The sequence below is a fragment of the Pleurodeles waltl genome, chromosome 5, assembly GCF_031143425.1.
Source record: "Pleurodeles waltl isolate 20211129_DDA chromosome 5, aPleWal1.hap1.20221129, whole genome shotgun sequence".
Taxonomy (NCBI): Eukaryota; Metazoa; Chordata; class Amphibia; order Caudata; family Salamandridae; genus Pleurodeles; species Pleurodeles waltl.
In genome coordinates this window covers 740,458,849-740,478,901 of record NC_090444.1, presented here as the reverse complement: position 1 = coordinate 740,478,901, position 20,053 = coordinate 740,458,849, and the positions used below count along the sequence as shown (strand labels likewise).

The 20,053-nt window shown below is 45.4% G+C and overlaps 1 protein-coding gene across 2 annotated transcripts in view; it reads right to left on the bottom strand.

Annotated features, from left to right (window-relative positions):
* Positions 1-20,053, bottom strand: part of RASGRP3 (RAS guanyl releasing protein 3) — a 368,221-nt gene that overhangs the window by 168,656 nt on the left and 179,512 nt on the right. For both annotated transcript variants that reach the window (XM_069234699.1, XM_069234698.1), the window contains exon 6: positions 6,315-6,462. In XM_069234699.1, coding sequence (XP_069090800.1) covers positions 6,315-6,462 — 148 coding nt within the window. The remainder of the gene's footprint in view (positions 1-6,314; positions 6,463-20,053) is intronic.

Below are 20,053 nucleotides of genomic sequence, written 5' to 3'. Positions count from 1 at the left end.
AAGATTTGACAACAATACCCTCACACACCTCTGGAGCTTTTTCCCATGGTGCGGAGGTCATTATTGTTTTTTGCTGTCTTTCACCCTGAAAGAGCATAACTTGGCTGTGCCACTATGCTTCAGAGAAGGAGAAATAGTTAAGCAATCAGCTGCATACATAACATGTGGAAAGTGCAAGTAGAGATGAAGAAAATATCACATGTAATCACATTATGCCACACTATTCCATGTACTAATATTATCCTATTTTAGGACTGATGCGTTTTATATGATCATTTCATTTATTTGTGCTATGGGACTTGCTTGAATAACTTCATAGTCAAAAGTGTTAGAAATCTGTATTGAACAGGTTGGAGTTAGGGCCTGTGCCTTTGCTTTGCCTTTAAACTTGCAGTGCGAGTCTGTTCTTGTTTAATGCTTTGATTTCCAGGTGCCTCTGTACCAGTCTTAAGTTAATGAGAAGCACATTGTTAAGTACAGATAAGGTGGTGTGAAGATGTGTTGCAAAGGACATGGATCAGTGATGAAGAGCTGTAGGAACAAACTCCCCCTTCGGATTCCTGAGCATGAGAGTCATCCGAGGTCATGCAGATGTACTCCGAATAGGATAAAAGGCTAATTTGATATAATTTACAATGGTGTCCTGTCAGTGGAAATTTTCTTGGCTGTAATATCAGCTGCCTGAAGGTTCTGAGGTCAATTAAAGTGTTGTTTAGTTAGTTTAAGATTCAGATTCGTTTTGCCCCTTGACTAGAGTGGACTCTCTGGAGAGGTGCAGACCTCTTTCCTTTTGCTAGACGAACTGGCTTTATGCCACGCACATCTCTCTGGGCAGAACATCTACTGAAATTTCTGTAATGGTGATACTTTTCTCTAAACTCATCCTTAGTTTATTAGAATAGTTAGGAACTTAGATCAAATGGTTAGGCAGGAGGATCTGAACCTGAATTCAAAGCATCATGTGCATTTCCTAATTTTCTGTATTGTTGCCATTGAGATATTGGTATTTCATATGTTGGTGAAATTTAACATTGTCCATGCTTTAATTCTCCTTTGGTGAGTCTTTACATATTTAGTATTTTTTAGACTCATTTATGTAAGTTGGACCCTGAGTCTATAATAAATCCTTTTCTAAACTTCAAGTATTTCTCTGAGACTTAGGGCCAGATGTAGCAAGGGTTTTGCGACTCGCAAATGGCCAAAAACGCTGTTTGCGAGTCGCAAAAGCCTCACCGGAATGCAGAAATGGTGTTCCCTTCCTATTTGCGACTCGCAGTGGGATGCAATTCCATTTGCGACCGCGTACGCGGTCGCAAATGGAGTCGCAGTTACTATCCACTTCAAGTGGATGGTAACCCACTCGCAAATTGGAAGGGGTCCCCATGGGACCCCTTCCACTTTGTGAATGGACCCAAAAATATTTTTTCAGGGCAGGGAGTGGTCCAAGGGACCACTCCCTGCCCTGACAAAATACCGAAACTAAAGGTTTCGTTTTTTTTTTAAGTGCAGCTCGTTTTCCTTTAAGGAAAACGGGCTACACTTAAAAAAAAAAAAAAACTGCTTTATTTAAAGCAGTCACGAACAGGGAGGTCTGCTGACTACAGCAGGCCTCCATGTTTGCGAGTGCCTCTACTCGCTATGGGGCCGCAATTTGCGACCCACCTCATGAATATTCATGAGGTGGGTCATTGCGACCCCCATAGCGAGTCGCAGTCGGTGTCTGAGACACCGTACTGCATTCCAAATTGCGAGTTGCAATTTGCGAGTCGCAGGGACTCGCAAATTGCAAGTCGCAATTTGGAAGATTGCTACATCTGGCCCCAAATGTGTGAACAGTTTACACTGTCATTTTATACAGTGTGTGAATGTGTTTCTCCTTACCCCTCGGGACTCCTAAAAAGATTTGTCAGACTCAAAAGACTGGAGAAAAGACACAGCTGGACCAACCCTCAGGTTTGCCCTAACGGTTATGGCCAGGTAAAAAAGGCATTACACTGTCCACCCTAGATAGGCTGGATGGGATAGTGTGCTTCCTCCACTGGGACATAGTCCATTGGGTCTTCGGAGAGACCCTAACTGCCAAGGGACTATTCTTCAGATTTGTATAGCACTCTAAGGGCAAGTTTGTCTCTGTATCATTTTCTAATCAGATCAGAAAACAAATACATCTCACTTTAGCCAAAAACAATTCAGATCAAGATGTGTGCTTTGCACCATAACCAACCTGAGAAGATAGACATTTGCTTTAGAACCTTCCCGTCTTTAGTCTCGAAGTTAATTTTACTGTCCAGCACCATTACCTCAGTTCCATACAGAACTATTAGTTCTAATTCTCCTTCACATACTGAAAGTACAGAAGCATTTGAAAATTCTCTATATGAAGCAGTAATTGACAGCAGCCCTGCAGTCACATTTAGGATTTTATTTATTCAACTTTCTTCTCACCAAACAGTAAGATTTTTGTTGTGTCTTGACTAATCATTAACTTATTAACAAGGCGTGCAGAATTATGCATTTGATTCTAAAATTTTGCAGGAACCAGCGAATTGCATTATTGTGTTACCTTACGATGACTCTACTACAAAAGACAGCCACTGTACAACATTCAGTTACGCCAACCACAAAAAAAAACATGTTATCTGCTTTTTTGCAAACCTTCTTTATTAATTATTTTTTTGATAATTGAACTGCCTTTGCTGACTGTATGTAGAGTAATGGTATTACATAATGACCAATAAAATACTTAAAATATAAATGTAGAGCCATTTGACACTGACCTCCATTGAATATAAGCAATCATTCTGTTATCTCCTCATACTCATGCTAAGACATTTACTCTCGACCATATGGAGACCAATTAGGTGTGTTTAAATGATGAAATTTACATGATACATAATTTGGAATTACGCAAGTAGAACTAATTGTCACTTTGGAAATAACTTTTTTTTTATTTCCCAATTATCAGTGAAAAGCCAATCTCTTGTTTACCCGGCATTCCAAATCATCTTATTTAAATTACAGTTGTTCATTTTTTTTTCAAATCAGGAGGATATAATTATTTGCATTGTTTCAGCATAATATATTTGGCAAAGATGCAGATTTGGTGGATAAATGATGTGGTTTCCCTTTTTAAGTTATTGCTAAAACTGTCGCTTAGTAGGTATCAAATATGGGACAAGTCTTTTTTGTTAATTTTGACAAATGTCATTACAGAAAAACAGATACTGATGGTGTAGGCACGTAAGCACAAACTTAGCACATAGTAATGATGGATGGTGTAATGTGACTTACCTACTTTTCTTTGAATCATTAATGTTAGCCTTTTTTCTAAATTATCAACATTAAATTGACATTATGAAAATATTGCATTAATATAATTGAAGGAAAGCAATAAGCCTTGTTCAGGCAATTTGTAATGAAATCATAAAAGTTACAATGGGATAAACAAATGCTATATCAATATGGTTGCAGAATCACCATGTTACAAGCAATCAATATATTTACTTTTCTTTCTGGCCTATAGACACTTGTTTTGTTCAAACCCTTTCAGTTTTCAATACCTTTATTTATTCATTTTGCTTTTATAAAGTGCCGAACACTGCTTGTGAGCATTTTGAAAATGCTCTCTGTGGGAGTAAAGGAGAGGAGAAGCGTAGTCAGAAGTGGTGGTGATCCATCAAAATCGGGGATTATGTCTTGAAGGCAATGACAACACTACAATGCTGAGCTGAACTGCTACACAGACATTAAAAGGTTTGCTGGATAATGTAGGTTGAAATATAACACAGTAAACTCAAAACAAACACTGAAATTCACCATTTATAAGACATTAGCCCTGAGGGATGGGGTCGCCAAGGCCTTCTAAAGGCTCAGTGGGGGGGAGGGCGTGCATGTCCCCCTTCATGTAAAAAAGTGCATGGCCCCAGGGGATAGGGGACAGGGCCCTTCAAAGGGCTTGGAGAGGTAGGGCATACGCCAACACTACAATGCTGAGATGAACTGCTACAAAGACAATCAAAGGTTTGCTGGAAAAGGTAGGTTTAAGTATTTTTCTAAGTTGTTAAAATCTCCTTTAAAGTGGAAGAGACAGGGAAGGAGAATATCATGGGGAAAGAATCCATAAGGTTTTATTCCAAAACTCTAAAGATATCTTGTTTCTGCATTTCTGTCTTGTATTTACCTTCATGTTATGTTTCTGAAAAATATCTTCTTTTTAATTTAATGCTATTTTCTTTTGTTGTGTCAAAGTATAAATAATTTTAGATTACAATTTTGGGAAATTATTTAAATGTCACAATGAAACCTCTTAGTGATGGAGGAGATCTCCTGAGGCCCAGACACCTCTCACACGCCTAAACAACTCAACAAGTACTGCAACTATGACATTGCTTCCTAGATGGGTAAAGACCCTGATGCAATGCAAGCATTTTGCATTCTTCCCGCCACAACTAATAATGGGGGGAAAAAGGATTGACACTACATGAATTGTTGACAACCAGCCCATTCTCCTCTGTCTCCTAGATGTCAGTAAGTTGAGAGGAAGAAGTAGGACCAAACTTACAGTGAGAAAAACAATGGTTAAAGTGACTTTACAATTAAGCAAAAATGTCAATCGAACTATAACATAGTAAACGCAAAACCAACACTGAAAGTCACCAGTTATAAGGCATTAGCCCTGAGTGATGGGGTCCACGAGGCCTTTTGAAGGCTCAGTGGGGAGGAGGGATTGAATGTCCCCTCCCTGTAAAAAAGTGCATGGCCCCGGGGGATAGGGACCCCCGGCCCTTCAAAGGGCTTAGGGAGGTAGGGCATAGGCCTCCTCCCCAGAAAAAAATAGATTGTCCCTTGGGGATGGGGCCCATGGGCCTTCAAATGGCTCGGGGATAGGGGCTACACTCCCTTTTCCCAAAAAATGTACGATCCTCTGAGCCCAACAAGGACCTGTCCCACCTCAGTGGGGCTTTTATTTAGAAACAGCGGAGCCAGCTCTTTTTAAAATATTACCACAGATCCATGTATCCTCTATGGATACGCAGTCCAATTAAAATAAAATTACATTTTTGGCCAGGGGTGCGGGTCACAGAGAGACCGCCCCCCATGACCCACCAGGCCTAGGGGCAGGGTATGCCTACTCTGCCACTTTTTATGCATTCTTATATTTTTTTGAGGACACGAAGACTGTGTCCTAAAATGGCTGTTGCAACATCTTTGTTGCTGTTGTGGCTGCCAATCAGATCTTATCTTATTATTTGCCGGGTCTACGGATCCTCCACGTCATGAAACATAAATATATTTTAAACCTTGCTTACTCAAAAACTACTGAATGGATTTTGCACCAGATCGCAAAAAAACACACAATTCTTTGTAAAGATCTAACTTTCTGCCACATGTGGTGTAATTACCATCAGTCATTTAGGTGTCTAAAATTCCTATGGGAAGCTGAATGGGAAAAAATGTGTTGGGACACCCTCATTTTCCTCTGTAGCCCCCCACAGCCCCTGCGTTGCAGGGGCCACCGAGCCCCAGGTGGCCCCCTCAGCATAGTACACTGACTGGATCTGGGAGGTGTAAGGTGGTGGACTGTATGAGGGTCCCCCCTCCAAGTGCTTTACAGGGGCCCCCCTCAAGTTTCGTTAAGCCACTGCTTTGTGGCATGTGCAATTAAGACTTCTTTATAAAGACTGTTTTCCCCTTCCCATTCTCCACAAACCTATTGATAGTATGGTCCTTTACCACTGGCATCTACTTAGATTGAGAGAGACATAAGAAGGTGTAGATGCCCACTAGGCTGGGAGGGTGCCAAATCATGGTTGTTGAAGATGAAGAACGAGACTGTAACGCCAGAACATCCAGCCCTTTTCCATTGTGGGCTTTGTGATTTTACTGAGCTCTTATGTACATAATATCTCAGTATGTTTTTTTCAAGACAATAATTCTAAATAATATTTTTCAAGAAATTAGCACTAGTTACCTTGAGCACATGGAGGGCAGACACTGATTTATCCACAACTGACTAATAACAAATTCAGTTATGCTAGAACTGATTTAAGTGTCTTGTAAAACATATTTAGACCTTGATAGTAGGAAATGGAAGCCAAATCAGTAGGTAGGAAGAAGGGGAATAAAAGATAGCACATTAGAGCTAGCTAGTACACACTGTTGACTGGTCTGAGTACCCTTCCTCCCACCTACCTATCAGCAAAAATACTATCACTCAGGAAAAAGTTGATTTTCTGTATTTCACATAAAAAAAATCTACCACTACAATCCAACTAAAATATAGCTGCATTAAGAAAAAATGGCAGACTCCTTACAGAGATCCTTCTAAAGGCTTTATATTCAAGGAAGGTAAGATGTTCAGCCAGTTCCCTGGGTTCTAGGTGGTCAAACAGCAGGCAAACCTTTCCTTTCTTCGAAGACCGCTTTCTCTGGGTGACTCTTCTCATCCAGTCGTACGAGGGGCTGCAACAGAGAAGCAGGCATGATCAACATTGTAAGTGACTCTACATTATAGTTACCAGTTTCCTGGTGACATTAGCAGTGGCAGCTGGCGACTTCTAACAGTGGTGGGGCGTAATAATTGGCTTGAATTCCAAAGAGCTTTTCCTTGAAGGTTTCTTTCACACTTCCTTGCACTAAGTTTACTGTCTCACTCTGACTCATTCAGTCTCACTAATTCACACAGTCTCACTCATTCTGCTCTGGTCCACTCTGTCTCAATCAGTCCCACTCATTCTCACTCACTCTGAATTAATCAGTCTAACTGTGACTCCGTCTCACATACAGTAACACTCAGTTACACTCACTCTCATTCTTTCTCACTTGCTCACATTCATTCTCACACATACTGGTCCTTATTGTCACTCATTCTGACTCACTCCGACTCATTCTTTCGATGACTCTCTCTCACTTTAACTCACACACATAGTCATGAAGACATGCTCTCAGTGCTGGGATTTCGTAAGCTCTGAACATTCGCTCTGAAAACTAGTGCCCGCAGCTTCATGCACCAGTGACAGCAATCAAACAATGTCACTAGCTGTTTAAGTTTGTTGCTGGACCCAAAGTGGGCTGCATTTTAATTTTATTACATCAAGAGTGAATAATTTTTCACTCCTAATACAATAGAAATGGAGCACAAAACAAGGAGTGTGTAGTGTAGCTGTGGAGCCCATAAAGGAGTGCAGCTCCTGGTCCAGGGACACCTATCCAGCAAATCAATCCATCCACTCAGTCATCCATCCTTTCACTTATCCATCCCCCTTTCATCAAGCCATTCATCCATCCATTCAATCACCCATCCATTCTTTCACTCATCCATCCTTCTCTTTTGCTCTGTCTATCCATCATTTCACTCCATCCAGCCATCATCCACCCCTTGACTGATCCATCTATCCACCCTTTCATTCAGCCATCCATCCGTACACCCTTCCATCCAAGCTTCGTCCCATTCATCCATACGTATATCCCTTCATTTACCCTTTCAGCCATCCATCCTTTTACTCACTCATCCATCTGTTCATCTGTCCATAAATTCACCCTTTCACTCATCCTTCCATCCATGCATCCTTTCATCCAGACATCCATGTACCCTGCCTTTCACTCATCCATCCATTGTTTTACTCATCCATTTTTACATACATCCTTTCACTCGTCTATTCTTTTGCTCTTCCATCCATACATTCACTCCATTTATCTATCCGTTCATCCATTCATTTACCCTTCCACTCACACACCCATCCTTTCACCCACCCATCCATCCATTGATACATTCCTCCATTTAACCTTTCACTCAGCCATCCATCCTTTCACTCACTCATCCATCTAGCCATCTATTCATCCATCCATCAATTCACCCTTTCATTCATTCATCCATTCATCTTTTCATTGATATCCATCTACTCTGCCTTTCACTCATCCATCTTTACATACATTATTTCACTCATTCATCCTTTCGCTCATCCATCCATCCTTTCACTCATTCTACCACCCACCCATCCTTTCGGTCATCATCAGTCAATTCATCCATCCATCTATCCATCCATCCTCCCCTTCACTCGTGCACCCTCCTTGCCTTTCACTCTTCCATCCTTATGTTCATTCTTTCACTCATTCATCCATGCAGCTATCCATGCACCCTTTTATTTATCCATCTATCCACCCATCCTTCCTTTCACTCACTTACCCTTCTAAGTTCATTATGAACCTATGTCTACCGAGCTGCAGACAGAAGAGGCCCATCAAGAACCCCATCCCACTGTAGCTGCTAAAGCATAGGAGTGGTGCAGGGGGGTGAAGATGCTCCTGATGTAGAAGATTAACTGCACACTTATGTCTTAGTCTACTTGTGCAATTGCTGTCTGCAGCTCGTTCCTTTCCTCTCTTTGGCCTCTATGGTCGAGAGAAGGGGCATTCTGTGTGCTCAGCTCCATAATGTTATTTTTCAAAGTGAAACGAAATGCAGTACTAAAGATGTGTTACTGCCAGGAGAACAGCCCCCTGCACCCCTCCTACAGCCTGCCCCTCTCTGATGACCAACAAATTGCTGCCACCTACTCCCTCCTTGTACTCCTCAGCCTGCCCCGCCCCTAGCCATCAAAGTGAATGGAGATTTGTAATTCTTCCCATGGTCACCGTTTATGCCTCCCAAAAGCAACCTGATCACTTGCTTTCTAAATCAACACTTCCTCTCCTGTGATGTCACTGCTGTAGCTTGTGCCTGCAGGTCAAAGAAATCCTCACCCAGCTGGCGCTTGTGCAATAGAGTTCACCCAAGGGATTCTGCACACTGTTTCAGAGCAGTGATTTATTTTCAGCTACAGTGTTTTTTTTTCCTGTTCTTCCCTCTCCCCAGAGGGGAGTAGGGCAAAACTCCTTTTCCCATGAACACCAGTCGCCCCTGGACATTAGTGTGTCACATTGAAGCACACACAACCTATTAAAGGAGTTGCTGAGTCGATGATATCTGGGAAAACAAGTGACCGTGAATCAATAGTTAGTATCATCCATGTGTGAATGGGGCAAGCCATAAGCCGGGAACCTGTCTACTCTCACTGCAGCAAGGAACCATAAACAACCACCTGCTGGTTAGCCTGTGTTATAAAGCTTCTTAACTTGCTCTCCGGTTCTCTATTGCTCTATAAAATTGCAACAAAAGAATGCACTGCTGTACTCTTGCGTGACAGTGCTTTCACTTCTGCTACAAAAATAGTAAAGAGGCAGCTTAGAATGATCACAAAACATTGGAACAAATCGCTATAGAGTATATATAGATGAAGTTCGCTACAGAAAGGTGAAATACAAATCATATAGATATTTGAGATTAGTACAAACAGCAGAAGAAACTTAAAAAGTCATATGGGTGAATTGACCCATTCCTGGCACTTGCTAAATTTTTAGTCAAAAAAGGATTTTACACCCTTAAAAATATATTATGTAGAATGTATGCACTTTTACTCGGTTAATAGCTGGCCTGTCTCTCAGGGTATAGCGGATGAACTGATATGGTAGAAGTTTCAGGGGTATTCAAAGGTTGTTTTTCAAAGTCAATGGTTCACCAATATATAGCCCACAGACGTGGCAATCACAGCATTGTGTCTGCCCTCATGTTGCTCCTTAGGAGAACTCTACAAAACAGCAATGGAACTCGGGATTCATACTATCCATTCTTTGGAGAGTACACTCAAATCTAAATTTACATTCACACCAACTATACCTGCATGTCTCTTAATAGACCTATTTTTTACAATGCAGTTATCAAGGATTTGGTGAACAATTTTGATAAACAACAAAAAAGATAAAAAGTCTTACCATCTATTATTACCATACCAGAAAGAGTGGTGATACAGCCACTGAAACCTATGTTAGGTCGTGTTATGTCGATTTGTAGAGCACACTAATAACCTGTGAGGCTACCCTGGTGCTTGAGCTTGTGCGTCGGTGTGTGGTCTGAGCAGTTATTCTAAGAGCCAAGTCTTCAACTTCTTGCAGAACTCAAGAAGTGAGGAGGAGGATTAGAAGTGTTGTGGGCAGTCGTTCCATGTTTTGGGTGCAATGTAGGAGAATGAGCGACCTCTAGTTTTGCGAATGTGGGGGAGAGTGTGGGCAAGTGAGAGTGAGGCTGAGTGTAGTGGTCTGGTAGGGTGGTGAAGGTGTATGTGGCTGGTTAGATATGCTGGTCCAGTGTTGTCTAGGGCTTTGTGTGAGGAGTTTGAATCAGCTGCTTATGAGAATGGGGAGCCAGTGGAGCGCTCTGAGGTAAAATGTGGGTGCGGCATGGAAAGCTGAGTTTGAGTCTTCAGGCGGCATTCTAAATGATCTGAAGTCTGTGCGGGAGCTGCTTGGAGATTTAGGTGTAGCGTGTACTGCTGTAGTTGAGTCTACCTGTGAGCTGATGGTGATCTCTTGGGATCGGATGGTGTTGGCGAGTGGTGTGATGTAGATGTTGAACAGGGTCTTGCTGGTTGACGATCCCTTGGGGACTCCACAGATTCAGTCTACCTGTGATAAGGGCTTGTGTCATGGTTCCTTTGGTGTTCTGTGGCAGCCAATTGATTTTTTTGCAGCATACGTAGAATGTGGAAGCAGGTGAAGCTCATTGTGTTGTCTTGTGCCGTCAGTTTCCTGTGTCTGATGTTTGGGTTCTTCCCTTGAGGAAGGAGTAGATCCAGATGAGTGCTGGTCCTTGGATGCTGATATCATGGAGTGGAGTGGGTTACAGGAGACTGTGGTGAATGCCGCAGAGAGGTCAAGCAGGATGAAACCCACTGCTCCTCCTTGGTCAAGAATGCCCCTGAAGTCATTGGTGGCTGCTGTGAGTGCTGTTATGGTGGTGTCGCTCTATTTGAATCCTGATTGGATTTTTGCAGGAGGTAGTGTAGCTCGAGGTGGCTTGTGAGTTGCTTGTTGATGGCCTCCTCTTTGACTTTGGTTGGGTAGGGGAACAGAAGGATGGGGCAGATGTTGCTCAGTTGACTTAGGTTGGCCGATGGTTTCTTGAGGGGGGTCTTCCACGAAGGTGGCAGATGTGATGGAGGTGTTGATGTGGGTGAGGGCAGTGCTGATTGGTGATATGCTGAAGTTGCAGACATGGTGAAGCCCAAGGTGGATAGCCTGCATGATAGCATGATAGTTGTTGTTTCTTCTCTGATGAGTGTTTTCCTTCTGGCCAGGTGGTCATCTTGCTTAGTCATTGGCAGGTTGGTGATGAGATCGCTCGGGTCTGGTTTTTGGGTGAAGTTGCTTTAGATGTTAATTATTTTACTGTGGAAGAAGTTAGGTCGTTCTTGGGAGGGGTGATGATGTTGACAGAGGCCGTGGAAGTGGTAAAGCCTTGATGAAACCGCAGCCCTCATCCTTCTGGACCTCTCAGCCGCGTTTGATACCGTCTGCCACCACACCCTATGCACACTCCTCAACGACCAAGGGATCCGCGACAGAGCCCTGGACTGGATCACCACCTTCCTCACCGGGAGAACTCAGAGAGTCCATCTCCCTCCATTCTGCTCTGAAGCCACCAAAATAATCTGCGGCGTACTCCAGGGATCGTCCCTCAGGCTGACCCTCTTTAATGTCTACAGGGCTCCACTCGCAAACATCGCCTGATCCCACAACCTCAACCTCATCTCATACGCCGATGACACCCAGCTGATCCTCTCACTCATCAAGGACCCCGCCATAGCCAAAACCAACCTCCACGAAGGAATGAAGACCATCGCCGAATGGATGAAGAACAGCTGCCTGAAACTAAATTCTGACAAAACAGAGGTCCTCATCTTCGGCTCCACCCCCTCCACATGGGACAATTCCTGGTGGCCTGCCACACTGGGAACCGCACCGACATCCACCGACCATGCATGCAACCTGGGATTCATCCTGGACTCATCACTATCAATGACCCAGCAAGTCAACGCCATCTTTTCCTCCTGCTTCAACACCCTCTGCATGCATCAGAAGATCTATGAATGGATCCTCACTGAAACCAGAAGGACGGTCACCCAGGCCCTCGTAAGCAACAAACTGGACTACGCAATGCCCTCTATGCAGGAACCATGGCCAAGCTCCAGAAAAGACTGCAACGCATACAGAACGCCTCCGCATGCCTCATCCTGGACATCCCCGCCACTGCCACATCACAGCCCACCTGAGAGACCTACACTGGTTTCCCATCAACAAGAGAATCACGTTCAAACTCCTCACCCCCGCTCACAAGGCACTGCACAACACCGGACCAGAATACCTCAACATACGGCTCTCCTTCTACACCCCGACCGAACAGCTTTGCTCTGCCGACCTTGCCCTCACCACCGTCCCACCCATCCACAGAACGACCGCCGGTGGCAGATTGTTCTCCCACCTCGCCGCCAAGACATGGAACACTCTTCCCACCCACCTGCAACAGACACAGGACCTACTTACCTTCAGATGACACCTCAAGATATGGCTGTTGGAGCAGTAGCAGCCCCCCCCTCCTCTCAATGCCTTGAGACCCTCACAGGTGAGTAGTGTGCTTTACAAATACCCTGATTGATTGATTGATTGATGACCGAGAACATTTCTTTTCAGCTGTTGGAGTTCTCTTAGAAGCATTCAGATAGCACTCTTTTTTGGGTGTCTGCACAGTTCTTGATCTACTTGTTGGAATTGATGATGTCCTTGTTGAGGTTGTCTGTTGGGTTGAGAGACCCATGCTGAAGGCTTAGAATAAGTTTGCTTCAGTTGGGTAGGCTGATGTTTGTGTGTGCGTTGGTTTGGGGTGTGTTGATTTGTAAGTGGATTATAGAGTGGTCAGTACATGTGAGAGGTTTGGCTGAGTTGTACTTGATACCGCTGCTGGTTGTGAAGATCAGGTCCAGCATGTTTTAGGCAATGTGTGTTGGATCTGTGATGAGCTGGGTTAGTCCAATGTTGTATAGGCATTCGAGAAGGACTGTGGAGCAGGGGTCCGTTTTGTTTTTTAAATGGATGTTGAGGTAGCCAAGGAGCATATAGGCTTTGGAGTTGATGGTGAGAGGGGCGATGAAGTCAATGATGTGGCTAGGGAAGGTAGTTTGCTATCATGGTGGTCGGTAGGTGAGGGTTCAGTTTACGTTGAATTTTCAGAGAATTGTAGCTTGAAGTGAATATGTTCTATGAAATGGGTGGCGTTTCCCGTGGTTGTTGAGCAATTGATGGAGTCATTGTATATGACTGCGAGCTCCCTTCCTAGTTTATGAAGGTGGTCATGTCTTGAAATCCTTTAGCCCTCTGGAATTGCTATTTTGATGTCGGGTGCCGATGTGAGCCAGGTTTCCATGATAGAGGGGAGGTCTGGTGTTTCGCTGCACAGCAAGTCCCAGATTTCAGTTGTGTTTTTGATGAACAAGTGGGTATTGAGTAGCAGGCATGTGAGTGAGTGTTGAGGTATGGGTTTTTCTGTAGTGTGGAGTGTTGTGTCAGGGTGTTGATGATGTTACTGGTGCTTGCATGGGATTTGTGGGTAAGCTGCTGCAGGTGAATCAGAAGTAGGAGCAGGCAAAGGCTCCTATTCTGGTGTGCAGCCCAGCAGCAGTGGGAGGAGAGGCATCCTGGGTCAAGCGATCACAGGAGCACTGAGGTGTATTGATGGGGAGGGGGTGATTGGACCGGACTCTGTGGCTCTGGGCCTAGTCCAGGCATGACGGGGATACCTGTGGCACACTGGTAGTGTGGATGCACAGCAGCCACCGATTAATAGGTCCTAGGAGGGCGGAGGAGCACTGGGGTTACACGAGCATGGGAAGAGGACACAGGAAGAAGATGTGAGCGGAAGAAGTAGGTGAGGAGTGGTGGGAGGCAGGAAAATGAACAGTAGGGGGTAGGCAGGCTGAGAGGAGTGCAACAGAGGAAAGATGAAGGCCTAAAACAGGGTGAAAAAGGAGAAAGGTGGTACAGAAAGGGAAAAAGTGGGATGATAAATGGCAAAAGGTGTTACAAAAAAGCAAAGGCAGAAGGCAAAAGTAGGGTGCGAAATGGAAGAAGACGGCATAACAGAGGCAAAATGCAAAAGCAGGGTGAAAAACACAGAGAGATGCTACAAAAAAGGCAAAACCACGATGAAAAGTAGAGAAAGAGGGCTTGAGCAGGAGCAAAACCACCTGAGAAAAAGCAAAAAGCAAAGGAAAAGTACAGAAGTAAGCTGTGACAGAACGGCTGATCAAGAGGAGAGAGAGAAAGAGAGAAAGTTGAAGGGGTGAGAGTCCCAGGAGTGAGAAGAGAGCCTTGAGGTGAGAGAGCGGGGTCCAAAAAGTGCCTTGACTGGGGGAGGTGTGGCTTGAGGCAAATGGACTAACGCATGAGTCGCGGCTCTCCCGGCAGACCTCCGCGGTTTGCTCTAATCCTTGCTTCCTGTCCGGTAACAGAGTCCCCCGAGTGCTGGAGATGTGTCGTCTGAGTGTTCAGCGGTGCAGCGACCCAGCTCCTGACAGCAAATATCGTCCTTTTTATACCACAGCGAGCAATGGGCCTGGAGGACTCAGCTGAAAATTGGCAGCACCCACCAATGCGCTCCCAGGTGGATGGCCAGTCAGTATGGGCCAGTAGAAGGAAAAATGTGCAGACCCCCCTGTGGACCCCTGCGTGCTGCCAGACTGACCCTCTTATTGAGAGGGCATGCAACGGCAGTCAGGACCCTGTGAGTGAGATCAGGGCCCCTGCCTAGACTTCGTCTCCACTGAGCTCCGCCCCGGCACTGCCTGGAGGGGGATGTTAGACCTGCAGATGTCGTGGGCAGATTGGGCGATACTCAGCGGGTCCTGAGAGCTCCTCTGATGAATGCGGATGCACGGTGAGCCGGGGTGGCGATCGGAGGAGGGGGTATAGGGCCTAGATGAATTGCGCTCCGAGGCAAAAACAGAGAGGAGACCTGAGCAGGAGGAAATGGGGGGAGTGAACTTTGCAGAGCCGGTGGAGACCTGAGACATTAACTGAGGCGTCTCCTTTAAACTGACCTTCCAGCAGCCCGGCATAGTGGTGTTGCTCTGACTTCTACTGGACTATTCGTGCACTGTTTGGGTCTGTTTATTGGTGGATGTCGTGCTGCTTGGGCCTCACGCCTTTGCAGCCCTGGGGGGTGCGCCTCCCCACAGTCAACTCGGCAACTGGAGGGAAAACGGCCTTGAGTAGTTCCACATGTGCGGCATGAAGAGGTCATCATCTTCAGGATATCAGACGACTGCCACCGTGCGTGCCTAATTAGTGCTGGCCCTGAAACCTGCCCCTACTTTATTGTTGCCTCAATACTGATCGGGCTGAGGAGACCGGGCACTCTGCGCTGATGTGGGGAGGGGGGGGTGCTGCCAAAGGTGGGTCAGCTCTGAGTGTGTGAGATCTATAATTACTACAACATAGCACCCTCTGAAGATCGTTAACCCGCTGAAACTAATTAAGTGGGGCACTACAGCTCCCTGCCACCCCTGCACCATGGGCAAAGAATTGAAGAAGAAAGAAAGCACAGAGCAGGGGTGTTCTGCATTCGCCAGGCTCTACAGATGCAGTACACACCTCCCACGCTGACCCTGGACAGCCACCAAAAAGACTTTGGACACCATATTGCAAGCTATAGCGGCATCCAGGGAAGCGTTGAAACTTAAAATAGATACAATAATGACAGACTTGGGGATCTATCGGATCAAGTCTCCTCCACAGAACGCACCCTGGAAAAGCATACCATCGGACATTCACCAAATCAGGGAATGCATGAATACATTGGAGAATAAAGTGAAATTGTTGGAATCCGGAGCAGAAGACGCAGAAAACAGATCCAGGAGGAGCAATATTAGAATAACAATGTCCCTCCTGAGGGTCTTTCCCCCTACTATGAGCTCATACGTGCTCACAGAGTACCATCCCATTCGCCTCCGCCGGTTGTCCCTCCCCGGCAGTGTTATCTAAACCCTTATACTTTAAGGACCCAGATTATATTTTGGCCCACGCAAGACAGACTTTAACAAGGAAGTCCAGAAACATAGAGCCTCCTACACTGATGCAAAAAAGAAGCTAAGATCTTTAGGAATCCCATATGCTTTGTTATTTCCAGCCAAACTCAAAGTAACTCATAATGTCAGAACATTATTTTTACAACCCTCCAACAAATTTGGCATTGGCTGGACTCAACTCCCATGAAAGCCTCCAAAGAAAAAGTTAATCCAGACCCAAAGACCAAAAAAAACAAGCATAGAGAACTGCAAATGAAAGAGCAGTGCGGCCCCCTCTCACAACCAGGCCTTGCAGGAGCATAAAAAGGCAGTGGAAGTGGCAGGCATTCTGGGTGCGACCAACCAGAGCCCCTCCCTAAGAATAAGCAACACTTCAGACAAAGCTTCAGATTCTGAATGCGTCTTGACCTTTTCTAATGACTCTGAGGTCTGGCTGCCTGTGGTTACCCCCGGAACTTCGGATGAAATTATTTAAAGAACTGGTGCTCCACTGTCACTGTCTCTACTGGGATACAACAAGTGCAAGTATATACTGTAATCATGTAACTCAGAGATAACAGCTTTCCACTGGCCACCAGTGTATAAACCACCTGAGCTCCATTGCTGCGAGTCCTATGGTGACAGATTCCCTGGCGAAAAGTTCAACTATTAACATGCCTGGGGCTTACATAGAAGTGGTGGGCCGGAATGATACTGTGATATTATTAACAGCCTAGCTGGTGTGATGCGAGGCTCGGAGGGCCTGTACTAAGAGCTTTACCCCACACCAGTTAAAAATTGCATGCATACAAAATGCACAAAAGTTGCTGTTTTACAAGCTGGTTTGGATGGGGAGGTTATATTTCCTTGTCCTGGAGTAGGGGATTTGGGTAGTTTGCATTATGGTTGTGTTGTTTGAGAGCTGTTCTAGACTTGCATCCGCACACTTGATATCATGTATGGCCTAACTGCACCAAGGCTGAGATGGAGGACCTATTCACACCACCGAGGTACTGCTGGTTCTATGTTTCACAGTCTGCATGGCATCCTCCTTAACCTATAACTTTATAAACTGGAATGTTAGGGGACTCAACAGCATGGCAAAATGGTACAAGACACACTATTACCTGAAGAGGAGAGGGATCCCCATATCAGTGATCCAAGTGACCCAGAACTGAACTCGCTTAAGAAACAGTGGCATGACCAACTATGAGCTACAACTTATTCTGCATTTGCTAGGGGAGTTCTAATATGGGTTTGTCCAGGGTCCCTTTTTGGGCTACGACAGAACTGATTGACCGGGACGGCCTCTATGTCCTAGTATCCGGACAGTGGGTAGGCCAGGACCTCACTATGATGAGAATATATGCACCCAAGTATGAACAGGAAGCCTTCCTCACCAGGCTTTCTGGGCTTATGGCTCCATTCTTGACACATGCAATAATCCTGGGATGAGACTATAACTGTGTATCAGATACTTGCCTTGACAGGTCACACCCTCCTTTGGGTAACTCCCCAGTGACACGAGCAGCCAAATCAATTTGAGAATGGCGATATAGTTTGGGCTTGGTGGGTTTTTGGAGACAAATGCACCCCAGGGAGAGGGATTACTCATTTTACTCAGTGCTGCATGACCTTCATGTTAGGCTTGACACATTCCCGACTACTCCAAATGTCCATAGTACAGCCCAGTCATCGGAGTATTTATGTAGGACACTGTCTGATCACAACCCCTATTGATATCACTAGAGTGGCACAGAGAGTGCCTGGTATACCGTCTTAGGCCCTCATTCTGACCCTGGCGGTCCCAAGAACGCCAAAGGCCGTGGTGGAGACCACCACATTATGAGTGTGGCGGGTTGGCCTCTGCCAACCCGCCACATCCCCATCCGTACCACCAGGGCATTTGGACAGCTGGGCCGGAGATTAGCATCTTCGATCCGACGGTCCACTGAAGACTGCTGGCAGTATCACGAGTCGGCTTTCCACCAGGGTTTCAATGGTGGCAGCATGGGATTTATTTTCTGCCACCGGCAGAAGACTCCCCCAACCCCCCTGCAATCCTAATACTCCCCCATCCTCCTCCATACCAGAACACCCCACCCTCCACCCCTCTTCTAGTACAGCACCCCCACCTTTCACCCCCTTCCAGTACAGCACCCTCCTCCCCCACCCGCCACCACCCCACTCCCCGCATACACGCACATACAACACCACCCACCCTCCCACACCTTCCCCACATACACGCACACACACACACACACCCTGCATACTCTCATTCACCAACACTTATATACACACATTCACTCATGTGCATCCTTACACGCATTCACTCACATGCATCCATACACTCATTCACTCACACGCATCCATATACATATTCACTCACACGCATCCATACATGCATCCATACTCGCATTTACACAAACATTCCAACACGCACGCACTTCAACAATAATTTACACATTCAAACACCCATACACGTGCATACACACACGCAAACAAAACCCACTCACAGATGCACACACAACACTGCCCACCCAACCACCTCCTCCCCTGTCAGACGAACGACTTTCCTTGCACGGCGAAGAGGTCGTCCGACAGGGAACGGGAACAGGCGCTTCCACCATCGGCAGCGCCCTGCCATTAGGACACCGCCAGGCCGTAATACGGCTGGTGGAGTGCTTTCAGCAGGGTGGGGCAGCTGGTGGAACCGCCCCTGTACCTCCGACCGCCAGCATGACTACTGGACGATTTCTGCCCAAATTGTGGCGGAAATTCTTCAGTACTGGTAATACGGCGGTCTTCTGGCGCCTGTGGCTTCGGCAGTCGGACGTATTACTTCTGCTAGATACATTGCACCTTAAATGGGAAGACGATCTTGGCCTCCCTATAGACGACATAAAATAGTTCACCATCTTATCACACACAAGTACAATATATGGGACCACCTGTTTCAAATTAATAAATGTCTTTATACTGCACAGGGCTTATCTCACTCCTGGTACAATAGCATGAACTTGTAATACAGATGATCCCCATTGCCCATGATGTTCAGAACAGAAAGCCACATTTTGTCACATGATGTGGTCCTGCCCGCAGATGATGGACTTTTTGGAGGTAGTATTCCACTGTATAGCTCAGGTTACAGAGAGGCGGATCCTGGCCACTCCTATGAATGACTTACTGGAGGGTTTTCCACAGCCCTCACTCACAAAAACTGACTATGGAATTTATAGATTTGGCTCTCATACTAGCTAAAAGAGACATACCAATACATTGGATGGCTTCCAAGAGCCCATGTATAGACTGATGGAAAAAAACCTTGTTGCTATGTGCAGACATAGAAGGACAAGTGTTATACCCAGTGCTTTAAATGGAAAAATATAAGTGCAGGTACTCTGTAATAGAGTACCTGCTTGTTTCTGAGAACTGCCGGTACTCTCCAATTAAAAGTATTATGTTTTTCTTGAGATATGCCGGTACTCTCCCTCTCAAAATAAAAAAGTGCTGGTACTCAGTACCGGAGAGTACCGGCCCATTTAAAGCACTGGTTATACCTAGAAGTGGCGAAAGGGTGTTATACTACTGATAAAGCCAGGTACTGGAACCTTCTAGTTGACTATTTAAAGGATCCTGATTTGTGTACCCCTGACACCTCCTTGTCCCCTTCATACCATGCAGACACTGAAGAAGTAATGACCACATAAGTAATATTAAATCTGTGTGAATCATTTCATTGAACAGAATGAGTAGATCAGGCGGTATCATTTGCTTGCTATGTAGCCGATGCAATATAGCGTGTAAGTTGACAATGTTAGATTGTTCTTCATTGTGTGGATTGTATGCATCACATAATACACATAATTGTTCAGATGATGATTAGTGTATGACACATGTGTGCAACCCTCTGTTTGGTGTGTTTTATTTGAAATACCAATTAAATCTGTTAGAAAAAAAGGGCCTTGGCTGGTAAGATGGGGCTGAGTCTAGGCACCAGCTTATTGGTGTTGGGCACCGACTGCTAATAAGTATATCCTGGGTTGGGGGGAGGAACACGGGCAAGGGGGGTGGAGCAGCACAGGCGCAGAAAGAAGAATCAGGAGGAAGACACAGGAGGA